General features: G+C 56.9%; 2 protein-coding genes across 4 annotated transcripts; one reads left to right on the top strand and one right to left on the bottom strand.

Annotated features, from left to right (window-relative positions):
- Positions 1-189: 189 nt before the first annotated feature.
- On the bottom strand, positions 190-4,448 carry LOC113224126 (splicing factor, arginine/serine-rich 19-like). 3 transcript variants are annotated; one of them, XM_026453411.2, is made up of 4 exons: positions 3,812-4,270; positions 1,403-1,516; positions 1,126-1,183; positions 190-430 (listed from the first exon to the last, which is right to left on the bottom strand). In XM_026453411.2, the coding sequence occupies exons 2-4, from the start codon at positions 1,508-1,510 to the stop codon at positions 306-308; spliced, it is 291 nt and encodes a 96-aa protein (XP_026309196.1). In that variant the 5' UTR covers positions 1,511-1,516; positions 3,812-4,270; the 3' UTR covers positions 190-305. The 3 variants fall into 3 exon arrangements, with proteins under 3 accessions (XP_026309196.1, XP_026309197.1, XP_026309195.1); XM_026453412.1 differs by lacking the exon at positions 3,812-4,270 and adding an exon at positions 1,946-3,801; XM_026453410.1 differs by lacking the exon at positions 3,812-4,270 and adding an exon at positions 4,277-4,448 and having other exon boundaries at positions 195-430.
- A 1,927-nt stretch (positions 4,449-6,375) lies between these two features.
- Positions 6,376-11,273, top strand: LOC113224127 (ras-related protein R-Ras). Its single transcript, XM_026453413.1, has 6 exons — positions 6,376-6,578; positions 9,443-9,530; positions 9,647-9,749; positions 9,844-9,952; positions 10,713-10,831; positions 10,905-11,273. Exons 1-6 carry the CDS (start codon positions 6,426-6,428, stop codon positions 10,987-10,989), a joined length of 657 nt encoding a protein of 218 aa, XP_026309198.1. The 5' UTR covers positions 6,376-6,425; the 3' UTR covers positions 10,990-11,273.
- The last annotated feature ends 332 nt before the right edge of the window (positions 11,274-11,605 follow it).

Here is an 11,605-nt window from a genome sequence, read left to right as displayed (position 1 = left end):
CCGGACGCTGAGGCAGGAGAATGGCGGGAACCCAGGAGGCGGAGCTTGCAGTGAGCCGAGATCGCGCCACTGCACTTCAGCCTGGGGGACAGAGCGAGACTCTGTCTCAAAAGAAAAAAAAAAAAGAAAACTGAGGATCTAATTCCTGTAGCTTGACAGCCATCAGCACTCAAAGCTCAGGCCCAGATCAGGCCCCCAGACTCTCCAACATTGCCCCTGGTCAGCATCGCAGAGCCAGGAGTCCAGGTCCCCAAACCCCATTCTCTCAGACTCAGGCACCCATCCCTTCCTCCAATACCCGTGAGTCAGGCCCCCAGCCCCCTCTTCTTACTCACAGTAGCTGTGTCAGTCCCCCCTGATTCCTGGGAACGGGGCTCTGACCGTGGACTCCGGCAGCGCCGCCATCGAAGGCCATGACACCGAGAGCCATCTGGTGAGAGATTTGCATGGGGTATTGGACACAGGGGACTCGCTGCCGAGACTTGTGGGGTAGAGGAAAGAGGAGCTTGATCTAGTTCCTGACAGCGGAACCAGCCTCTCGCCTGCTCTCCAGGCCTCCACGCTCTGCCTCCCAGGAGGACTTCCCAGCACCCACTTCTGAGGTTCTGATGCTCAGCCATTTGTCCTCCTGTCTGCCCTCAGACACCTCAACTTGGCATTCAGGCCTTGCTGGGATGCAGTCCCCACAGACGTTTCCTGCCTCCCCCAACCCCACTCACACCTTCCTGCATGCCAGCCCCAAGGAACCCCAGCACAGCTCCTCGCTGCCGCACCTGTGCTGTGGGCCTGCTGCAGCCAATCAGGCTTCCCTCTAATCCTAGGTCCTTAGACTCATAGGTCCTTAGAGAGCCCGTTCACCTGTCCCCGCTCTGGGAAGGTGCCCTGACCCGTCTCCCACCATGCTAGCTGAGGTGGGCCTCCTGCCCTCTCCCAGCACTGTGCCTGTCTCCCTTCCACCGCACATTAGGCCCTTCCAAGGCAGCCACAGGGTATCTGCCCATTTTTGGCTCCCCGTGCCAGCACAAGGGTGCCACCCAGGTGGCTTCAGAAAAGCTTCTATCAATGACATTAGGATAAAGAGCGCCGAGAGAGGGCGGGGCTGAAAGGAACCGGAAGCCACCATACCTTTATCATTGGGCAGGTCCCCCTGCAGGGAGCTTCCCACAGCCTGCTGGATGGCTCGCTGGGGAAGGGGGGAAGAACCAAGCGTCAGAGGACCCAGGCAGATGCTTTGCAACCTCTGCCCCTTGGGAGACAGACATCCCAGACACTGACAGCCAGACTCAAGTGCTTCACGGGAGCCAGGAGTCCAGTGCCCCTGCCTTGGGCCCCGGAGTCAGGCCCCTGGAGTGTGGATGCCCAGCTCCTCCATCCCTCAGTGCCAGGAGCCCAGCAGCCTCACCAGGATAAAGGCAGAAGGAGAAAGTGTGGGGTCTCTGTCTGGCGGACCATCGCCCCGATCCTCGCCCGACTCCTCCGTCTTCCCTCGAGACTCATCTTCTTCCTCCATGGTCACCTGGGGGTCCAGGGGTGACAGTTTGGAGTGGAGGTCCCGGGAGAAAGGACGGAAGGAGAGGATAGACATGAAGACCTCAAGGGCCCCACACTATCTCCCTCAGCATCCCCTTTGGCACCCCTCCTCTCCTCCACCTCATCCCGCTCCACCCTGTGCTTGGGTGGGCGCTGGGCCCAGCATAGACACCCCAGGGACTAGGAGCAATTCTCTTCCTTTTTTCTGGGTTTCAGGTGCCTCTTATGTCAAAGGGAGGCCTCCCCGGCCTCCACTTTTAACATTTCACTCCTCAATTCCCGCAGCTTTCCCAACAACGTATCCAAATTTCAAGACCTCGTTCCCTGGCCTCCTAAGAGGCAAAGCCAACACCGAGATTTTCTGTGTGTGCTGCACCGTGATTGCAGAGTGTGTTCCACCGTCCTATAAACCCACCTTTCCCAAGGCCAATGTGCTGGGCAATATTCAACGCCATGCCTCAAACACCACACAGCTTCCTAGAGCATCAACTGTCCTCGATGGTGAGGAAAACCCCCAAATTTTATTTATATACCTAAGTTGGAAACTTCACTGAGTGATCTGCAAAACCAGTATGCCATTTTTAACATGAAAACGCTAAACTTCAGAAAGGCATGCTGAAGGGAAACTTTATAGGAGGCATTTACTTATTGCCATCTGCCCAAAGCCTTTGCAATGTCATGGAAATTCTTTGATACGATTCCCCAGTCAGGCAGTTGAAAGATCATCCATTAAACGGTGGATGTCTTGATTAGGGCTTCAGAAAAATATGAATATTTCAGCTGTAAGCTTCCCCACGACTGTCAAATCTGCTACTCGTAAGACAATATCCAATCTCAAAATTCCTAGAAAGCTTCAAAATCCCTAACCCACAACTCAGTATGCTTAATTGTAAATGCACGAAACAGGAGTATCTATCTCAGAGAATGGCTGTGAATATTGAAAGCCTGACTTCTGCCACACAGTTAGAGTACCTCAAGTGCTCAATACGGATGAACAGGAATGACACTATTAGCCCTTAAAGCTCAGGTTTCCCCTACATCTGCCTCCCTGCTTCCCCCACAGCATTCTTGCAAAGACAAGACCCTGGTCCTGTTCTACATCCCATATAGATTTTCAAACCATGCCAAGCCTCTACATTCAGCCTCCCAGGTCCACCTAATTCCTAACTTCCTAAGACACACCCAACCCTGATAGTCTATTACATCCCAGCCTCTTTTACCAACACTCAATATGCTCAGCCCCGTGGGCAGTTCCTGGCCCTGGGACTGTTCTCCAGCACCTCCCGGGGAAGCACATGCTACCTAGAACAGTGACTGTCACATATGAGAAGCTTAATCAACATCTGCTGACTATAGGCTCAGGGATCCCCAAACCCTCTGCAGTATACAAAGATGCTTGCTTGCTCATTTAGACAGCACCAGGCTTTGCAGACACACCCTCAGCTACTTAGATCTTTTGGACAGAAGAATGCTCTGCAGATACTGCTAGGTCCTGTCTGGATCAGTGGTTTCCCCAACAACAGGGTCATATACCAGTTTAGTGCTTCACAAATAGCTTGTTATAAAAAGTAAATAGAACAAAATAGTTCTTCGCAGCACATCGCAAGTAGTAAGTGGAAATGTCAATTTGTGGAAGGTGAGTTAATGTTAACACATTATGTTATATAATGTCAAATACATTATGACTGTCTATACTAGGTCTTAATGAAAAAATGTATCTTAATGCAGATCACGGTCAACATGGTTTGAAAAGCACTGTAATAGTGGGTCTAGATGACCCTCCAGACTCTTCCAGCCTAAAGTAGATTAATTCTAACTCTCTCAATAACCCCCAGGGTAATGCAGAATTTTAAAACATTTTTCATTTGAATCACTTTCTGAAGGGCAAGTATATCTAAGCTGGGCAAAATTTTCTCATTCTCTTTCTGTATTATTCGCCACAAGCTGATCCGACCTGAAAGGCATTTGAATTTGCTCCAGGCATAAAAACTGCATTCCTGCAGTCATATTCAAGCCACCTAGATGGTTCCAGGTCCTTCTAACTGCCCCCAGCCTCCTGTCACCCATTATTAGACACTACCCATACCCTGGAGACCCCAGACCCTCAGTACATCTCAATATTTGACGCCCTCCCCTGGTGGGCATATCCCAACCCCCTAGGGGGCTCTAAGACTTGCTAGCCCTTGGCAGTTATTCTAGGCCTGATAAACGGCCCCAGACCTATGCAGACCAGTTGCATCCTCAGGCCAGCCCAGGTAGACTCCAGCCCCAACAGACATACCCCAGGCGCTCTAGATGGCTCTGAAGATACTCCTCAGGTCTTGCAGACCCTCCTTCACCCCTGGGATATATCTCAAGATCTCAAGATGGCCCCAGAACCCTCTAACCAGACCCTAGTCCCCGGTCAGCCCATAAAGACAATCTACAGTGTCTACAGACACGATCCAGGCCAGCTATATGATGGAGGGCAGGCCTTAGGCTCGGTCTAGGCCCAGGGACGCCCCCGGTCCTCTCGGAGACGCCCCACTGACGCCCCCAGGAACCCACGGATGCGTCCCAGGGCCCTGAGAAGGCCCCCCTCTCGGCGCCAGGTTTCGCCGCAGCTGCCGGGCCCGAGACCGCCCCATGAAGCCCTCCAGGACCCGTGGCTTGTGGGGAGGACCCCGGGACAACTAGCGACCCAACTCCGCCCCGCCCACCCCAATAGGCCCGAGCCCCGCGGCCCGGACCGCCGCCGCCATCTTACCCCGCCGCTCGGGCTGCGGCTCCGGCCCCGGCGCGGGGCGGGGCAGGCTGGGGCGGGGTTCGTCAGCAAAGGAGGAGAGAGGCGGAGCTAAAGCGCCGCCGAGCTTGTCGGGATTTCAAGTACCGAGCACGGCGCCGTGAAGGCCGGCGGAAACGCAACCGGACTCGGTTTCCCAGAAGCCAATGGGACACATGGGGCGGGGTCCGCGCGATGCACGCCGGGAGGCGTAGTCCGCGCACCGCCTCTGTCGCGCGGGGACAGCTAGTGGGGTGAGAGGTGAAGTGGGCGGGGCCGCCGTAGCCCGCGATGACGCCCCACAGTGCCCTGCGCGGGCGCGGAAAGGGTGGCGGAACAGGAGGTGACGTAAAAGGTACTAAACAGAATAGATGCAAGGGAATTGTAGTTCGGCGGAGTGAGCACGACTTGCTGGATGTCGTCCTACCCACATTCTGGGGCTCTCAGAATCCAGATCCTCTAGGTCCCCCTAAATTTAGAACCAGACGGGATGCAGTGGCGCACACCGTAGTCCTACTCGGGAGACTGAGGCGGAAGGATCGCTTCAGCCTAGAAGTTGGAGGCCAGCCTGGGCAACATAGCGAGGCCCCGTCTCTAAAAAATAAAAATAGGCCGGGCGCGATGGCTCACGCCTGTAATCCCAGCACTTTGGGAGGCCGAGGCAGGCGGATAACCTGAGGTCAGGAGTTCAAGACCAGCCTGACCAACACGGTGAAACCCAGTCTCTACTAAAAATACAAAACTTAGCCGGTCGCGGTGGCTAACGCCTGTAATCCCAGCTACTCGGGAGGCTGAGGTAGGAGAATCGCTTGAACCCGGGAGGCGGAGGTTGCAGTGAGCCGAGATTGCGCCATTGCACTCCAGCATGGGCTACAAGAAGGAAACTCCGCTCAAAAATAAATAAATAAAAATAAACTTAGAACCTAGAAGCCTGACCCCATAGCCGCCTCATTCAGTACAGAGAAGTCTGAATTCCCAATCCTCTCACTCAGAGATGAGTCCAGACTCCTATTTCCCTCTTCCCTTGGACTCAGGAGTCTGATTCTTCCTTCCTCAGACCCAAGAGTAGGTCTCCCAGACTAGTCCTGGTCTCAAGCTCTCACATACGAATTCGGGTCCCCCAACCCAGTGGCCTCACTCAGACCCAGAATCCTGGGTCCCCAGCCTCTCTAACCCCTGGACCTAAGAGTCCAGGTCCCCGGCTCCCTCCTTTACCAAACTAAGGACCCCAGACGCCTTCCTCCCTGACATCCTCCTCCCCAGGACCCAGGAGTCCACATCTGCAGCCCATTTTCTCCTAGGGACCAAGGAGTCTGGGCCCTCGGCTTCCTCCTCCTTCAAGACCCAGAAATCCTGGCCCCAGGCTCTTCATGACCCAGGCATCCCAACTTGGTCGAGCTGGCTCATGGATTAGGAATGCAGTGATCTCACGGCCCCTCCCTGCCCCGTTACCCCGCTGTCCCCCTCTAGGGCCCCACTCTCCTCCCAGTCTGTCTTCCGCTTGGCTGGGACAGCGGGAACCGGAAGCCTGGGTCCCTTAGCAGGCGGAGACTCTAGACTCTAACCCAGACGCCCGGGTCGAAAGCTTGGCTAGGATCCCAGGAGGGAGGTGGAGCTTCTCCTCAAAACCTGCTGCTGCTTCGGAGCGCCCTATATACGGCCGCGCGCGCGAGTCGACGAGCCCCGCCTACCATACTAAGGCCTCAGAGACCATGCCCCAAGCAGCAGTGTCACAGGGGTCCTTATTTGCATATCCCCTCTCCTGACGAGCTTCCCGCCCCGTCTGCTGAAAGAATAAATTTATATTAGCATAGCCACGCCCACAGACCGCCCTCCCGCTGAGAGCGCGTGGCGCCGCTCAGGGCGAGCACAGGTCTCTCATTAGCATAGCCCCGCCTCATTCGGAATTCCCCTTCGCAGCGAATCCCGTACTCTTTCCCTTATTAACATAGCTCCTCCCTTTCTTTGGCCCGTCCTCCTCCTTAAGTGTGCCGAGACGCGAGCCTTCCTCGCCAGAGCTCATGATTATGCAGTAGCCTCATTAGCGTAGCCCGCCCCCCCCCCCCCCCCCCCCCCCCGGGTCCCGCCCGGCTCCCCCGCAGGCGGTAGCGAAGGCTGCAGCAGCGGTGGCGACATGAGCAGCGGGGCGGCGTCCGGGACAGGGCGGGGGCGGCCCCGGGGCGGGGGACCTGGGCCCGGGGACCCCCCACCCAGCGAGACACACAAGCTGGTGGTCGTGGGCGGCGGCGGCGTGGGCAAGAGCGCGCTGACCATCCAGTTCATCCAGGTAGTGGGCCCTCACCCGGGAGGGTGTCCCTGGGACCCAGAACTGAGCCCTTGGGGGGATCCCCGAGACCCCTTTTCCCCCTTGACCCGTCACTGAGACCCTCCTATAAGGCCCTCTAATCTTAAAAGATCCCCACAGATTGTAACCTAAACTCTTGGAGAGCCTCCATCCCCTGCACGGGGGAGCCTTCCTTCTGCACTCGCATCCTGAGACCCACCATTCCCTCCCCCAGTGCCCCAGACCCCGCTTACCTGCTGACCTGGCTTTGAGCACCTCCTGGGAGCATGCTAAATATAGAACACTCACCCCATTGGGACCCTAAGCACTCCCAGGCTCCCCCACCACACCCTCGGTGCCACCTTCCACCACCCTGAGCCCTATCTCCCCCAAATCCCAGTCTCCAACTTCCCCTCTAAGCCATTGAGAACCTTCCTGGGAGAACGCCAGTGCCCAACACCTTTGAGATTCCCCCACATTCTGTTTTTTTTTTTTTTTTTTTGAGACAGAGTCTCGCTCTGTCCCCCAGGCTGGAGTGCAGTGGCACGATCTTGGCTCACTACAACCTCTTCCTCCTGGGTTCAAGCAATTCTCCTGCCTCAGCCTCCCGAGTAGCTGGAACTACAGGCGCATGCCACCACGCCTGGCTAATTTTTGTATTTTTTAGTAGAGACGGGGTTTCACCATATTAGCCAGACTGGTCTCGAACTCCTGACCTCGTGATCGGCCTGCCTTGGCCTCCCAAAGTGCTAGGATTACTGGCGTGAGCTACCTTGCCCGTCCCAACGTTCGATTCTTAGCCCCTTCCATGACCGACCCTAGAACCTAGAAATTCTACACAGACCCTGGCCCTGAGACTCTTCTGGGACTACCCAGCCCTAAGACAGTCCTGCTTTCCAACCCGAGATTTAAAAAGAGATCCTGCCCCTTGGCCATTCCAGAAATCTCCCAAGACCCCAAGTCCTGACAATCCCCCATTCCTCAAGACCCAAACCTCCACTCTCCCACCCCACCCCCAAGGAAAACCAGCCCCTCCTCCATCCCGTGCTTTCTCCACTGCAACTCCCTGAGCCGCTCTCAGAAACCCTGGATAGCTCTCAAACAATCTCCAAAGAAGAAGCCCCCAGATTCTTGGCACCCCCAGAAAGAGCTACTCCTTGGGAGTCTCTCTGACCCCATAAATGAACTCAGTGTTTCTAAGACTGTATATACTATAACCTCCCAAAACCCCTGCGCCACCTCAGGGCTAGCCCCCAGTTCTCAGCCCTGAGGTTCTCATGCTGTGCTCTGAGGTCACGCCCCTAACTACCCCCAGAGCCACAGTCCCTCCCAGGGCCTGGTCCTTATAGCCTCCCTCCAGGACAAGCCCTCACCAAGCACCCCTGTAACTGACAGATGCAGTATTCAGACCCCTAGCCTCCAAATCACCCCTTCTTTCCTGAAACTCCACCCCTACCCAGGAAACCTCCTCCCCATTCCTGAGGGAGGTCCTCCCTGCTTCAAAGAAATCCTAGAAAAGTGTCTCCGCCTGAGATGCTACTGCAGAGGCCCTGGGGCCCCAGGACACCTCCATCCCACCCCCACCAAAAGACCCCAGCAAGAGCCTGGGAGGGAGCCCTTCTTGTGTAGAGAAAGGCCCCAGCCCTGGGCCCCTTGCACCCAGAGGCAGTCCCAGAGCTGGCCTAAGGCCTGGCTGGCAGCGGGCAGGACCCAGGCAGGAAGGGAGGGGCCGGGGCCCGAGGGTGGGGCAGCCTCTCCACAGCCGGATTGGAACCGGGACCTTCCCCTGGGAGGAGACACTGGAGGCCGCCTGAGCAGGAGGAGGGGACGGGGGAGAAGGAAGAAGAGAGGGAGGAGGCAGAAGAGGAGGGAGAGATATAAACAGGCAGTCTGGACAATAACGCCTCCGATAACCGATACATTCAATATTTAACAGGGATTTGCTCTGAATCTCGCCGGTGCTGGATGGAGTGTAGTGCTGTTCTTAGCCTCCTTTTTCAAATGAAGAAACTGAGGAACTGAGGCTCAGAGAGGGGAAGTGATTTGTTCAGTGTCACACAGCTAGGATGTAATGATGATGTGGGACATGTACCTTATACCAGAAAGAGAGGACCAGGAGTGACTCAGAGAGAAGAAGACTGGTGGGAGGCAGGGAAAGGGGGGCAGGGGAGCAGCTACCCAAAGAGAAGGGGACAGAGACCCAGAGAGAGGGAAAGAGAGACTCAGACACAGGGGACAGAGACCCAGAGAAAAGGGGGCAGAGACCCAGCAACAGGGACAGACATTTAGAGAGAGAGAAGGACAGGGCGGGGCGCGGTGGCTCACGCCAGTAATCCCAGCATTTTGGGAGGCTCAGGAGGGCGGATCACCTGAGGTCAGGAGTTCGAGACCAGCCTGACCAACACATCTCTACTATAAATACAAAATGAGCCGGGCATGATGGCGCATGCCTGTAATCCCAGCACTTTGGGAGGCCGAGGCAGGTGGATCACAAGGTCAGCAGATCGAGACCATCCGGGCCAACACGGTGAAACCCCATGTCTACTCAAAAATAGAAAAAGTTAGCCGGGCATGGTAGCGGGTGCCTGTGGTCCCAGCTACTTGGGAGGCTGAGGCAGGAGAATGGCGTGAACCTGGGAGGCGGAGCTTGCAGTGAGCCGAGATCGCACCACTGCACTCCAGCCTGGGCGACAGAGCGAGACTCGGTCGAAAAAAAAAACTCAGAGAGACAGAGAGAACAGAGACCCAGAGAAAGGGGGCAGACATTTAGAGAGAGAGGGACAGAGACTGAGAGAGGCATCCCAGGGGCAGGGCTTCATCCTGTCTGCCAGGGCACTGCAATAACTATCCTCTCCCCATCCTGCCAGTCCTACTTCGTGTCTGACTACGACCCCACTATTGAGGACTCCTACACGAAGATCTGCAGTGTGGATGGCATCCTGGCCCGGCTGGACAGTGAGGGCGGCGGGGATGGATAATGGATGGGGGTGGTGTCAGCGGGGGCTGAGGGCTCTTGGGGGTGACTGGGGGGAGCCTGGTCCCCACAATGGCCCCTCTCCCTATCTGTGCAGTCCTGGACACTGCGGGCCAGGAGGAGTTCGGGGCCATGAGAGAGCAGTACATGCGTGCCGGCCACGGCTTCCTGCTGGTGTTTGCCATTAATGACCGGCAGAGGTGACGGGTTGCCCGTGGCGGAGCAGTGGGTGGGTGTGGGGAGGACCTGGGCTCTGCAGCTGGCTGGATCTCATGCCTCTGGCTTCACTCGCAGTTTCAACGAGGTGGGCAAGCTCTTCACGCAGATTCTCCGGGTCAAGGACCGTGACGACTTCCCCGTGGTGTTGGTCGGGAACAAGGCAGATCTGGAGGCACAGCGCCAGGTTCGGGACACCCCTCTTTGTGGGGACCCCATCTCAGCCTGGGAGGCTCTTTTCAGCACACCTGTCCCCCATCAGCATCCTCCTCTGTTCCTGCAGTCCTGCAACTGCCACTGTCACACTGCTCACCTAGATGGGTTACCCCTAAACCGGACCTTCGGGGTCCCCAGCATCACCGAGCAGAGGGCCTAGCACGCAGGTGTCCTCAGGAGAGGCTGCAGGATGGAACAAAGGACATTCACCCCTATCCGCCAGCTCTCTTTGCCCCTTCCTCTTGTTCCTCCCTTCCAGCCAACCTCCCACCAGCCCCAGCACCTCCCCTGCTCATGGCCAGCCCCCTCCATGGCTCCCCAGTTCCTCCCCAGGTGCCAGATGCCCCGCACGGTTGCGCCCCTCCTTTCCCTGCTCCCAACACCCCACAACAATTTCCACACATAACTCATCCATTTGGCGAAGGTTTGGGGATTTCCAGCCTCTGGGGCTCTGCTGGCCTCTGCTGGGAACACCCTGACTTCCCGGCCTGCCCACGCCTGGTGATCTAAGGCACAGCAGGGCAAGTGTCCACGAAGCCCGCCCCCATCCCTCACTTACAGGACACCAAGCCCCTGCGGCATCTCCCTCCATAATCTCTCAGGAGCTCTTCCTCTTTGAGTTCTCACAGTGGGTCACCTCTCCTAGAGTATCCAGCCTGCCTGTCTGTCTCTCCAGCTGCGGTCACCCTGAGGGCAGGGACCTGACTCCTCCGTGTCCCCCGCACCCCCAGGTCCCCCGATCAGAAGCATCTGCCTTCGGTGCCTCCCACCACGTGGCCTACTTTGAGGCCTCGGCCAAACTGCGTCTCAACGTGGACGAGGCTTTTGAACAGCTGGTGCGGGCTGTCCGGTGAGCCGAGTCCCCTTCCCGTCGTCCTTGTCCCCAGCACTTCCACTCCAACCTCACTGGCCTTTTCCCACAGGAAATACCAGGAACAAGAGCTCCCACCCAGCCCTCCCAGTGCCCCCAGGAAGAAGGGCGGGGGCTGCCCCTGCGTCCTCCTGTAGCCCAGGCAAGAGAGAAGCAACCAGCACAAGCTCTCGGGACCAGCTGCCTTCACACCTTGCTGTGTGACCTGAGGCCCTCACTGAGCCTCAGTTTCCTCATCTGGGTCTCCCAGGACACATCACATGCCCACCCTTACTTCCTGGCCTCTTCTGGGCTACTGCCACTGTGTGCCTTCTGCCAACACCTCCTGTCCCCACCTAAGCCTGGTGGGGGTGAGGGGCTCCGGGTCACTGCTGTATATAACTCCCATCCCCCAGAATAATAAACGTCACTGCCAACGTCAGGAGGTGCTTTCTAAAAAGGTAATGAGGGTTGGGCACTGTGGCTCACTCCTGTAATCGCAGCACTTTGGGAGGCCGATGCGGGAGGATCGCTTGAGTCCAGGACTTTTCGACCAGCCTGGGCAGCATAGCGAGACTATCTCTTTAAAAAAAAGGGCAGGGCCAGGCACGGTGGCTCAAGCCTGTAATCCCAGCACTTTGGGAGGCCGAGGTGGGTGGATCACGAGGTCAGGAGATCAAGACCATCCTGGCTAACACGGTGAAACCCCATCTCTACTAAAAATACAAAAAAAAGTTAGCCGGGCGTGGTGGCAGGCGCCTGTAGTCCCAGCTG

This window comes from Piliocolobus tephrosceles, unplaced genomic scaffold (genome assembly GCF_002776525.5).
Source record: "Piliocolobus tephrosceles isolate RC106 unplaced genomic scaffold, ASM277652v3 unscaffolded_43755, whole genome shotgun sequence".
In the NCBI taxonomy this organism is placed as follows: domain Eukaryota; kingdom Metazoa; phylum Chordata; class Mammalia; order Primates; family Cercopithecidae; genus Piliocolobus; species Piliocolobus tephrosceles.
This window is presented reverse-complemented; position numbering and strand designations above follow the sequence as displayed.

Bases quoted from the DNA above. Each gene is read 5' to 3' on its own strand.
- LOC113224126 (XM_026453410.1), bottom strand. From the start codon at position 1,510: ATGGAGGAAGAAGATGAGTCTCGAGGGAAGACGGAGGAGTCGGGCGAG. The intron at 1,184-1,402 runs GTGAGGCTGCTG...CCCCTTCCCCAG, and splicing joins CTCCTTCTGCCTTTATCCTG to CGAGCCATCCAGCAGGCTGT. The intron at 431-1,125 runs GTATGGTGGCTT...ATCTCTCACCAG, and splicing joins GGACCTGCCCAATGATAAAG to ATGGCTCTCGGTGTCATGGC.
- LOC113224127 (XM_026453413.1), top strand. From the start codon at position 6,426: ATGAGCAGCGGGGCGGCGTCCGGGACAGGGCGGGGGCGGCCCCGGGGC. The intron at 9,750-9,843 runs GTGACGGGTTGC...CTTCACTCGCAG, and splicing joins GCCATTAATGACCGGCAGAG to TTTCAACGAGGTGGGCAAGC. The intron at 9,953-10,712 runs GTTCGGGACACC...CCGCACCCCCAG, and splicing joins ATCTGGAGGCACAGCGCCAG to GTCCCCCGATCAGAAGCATC.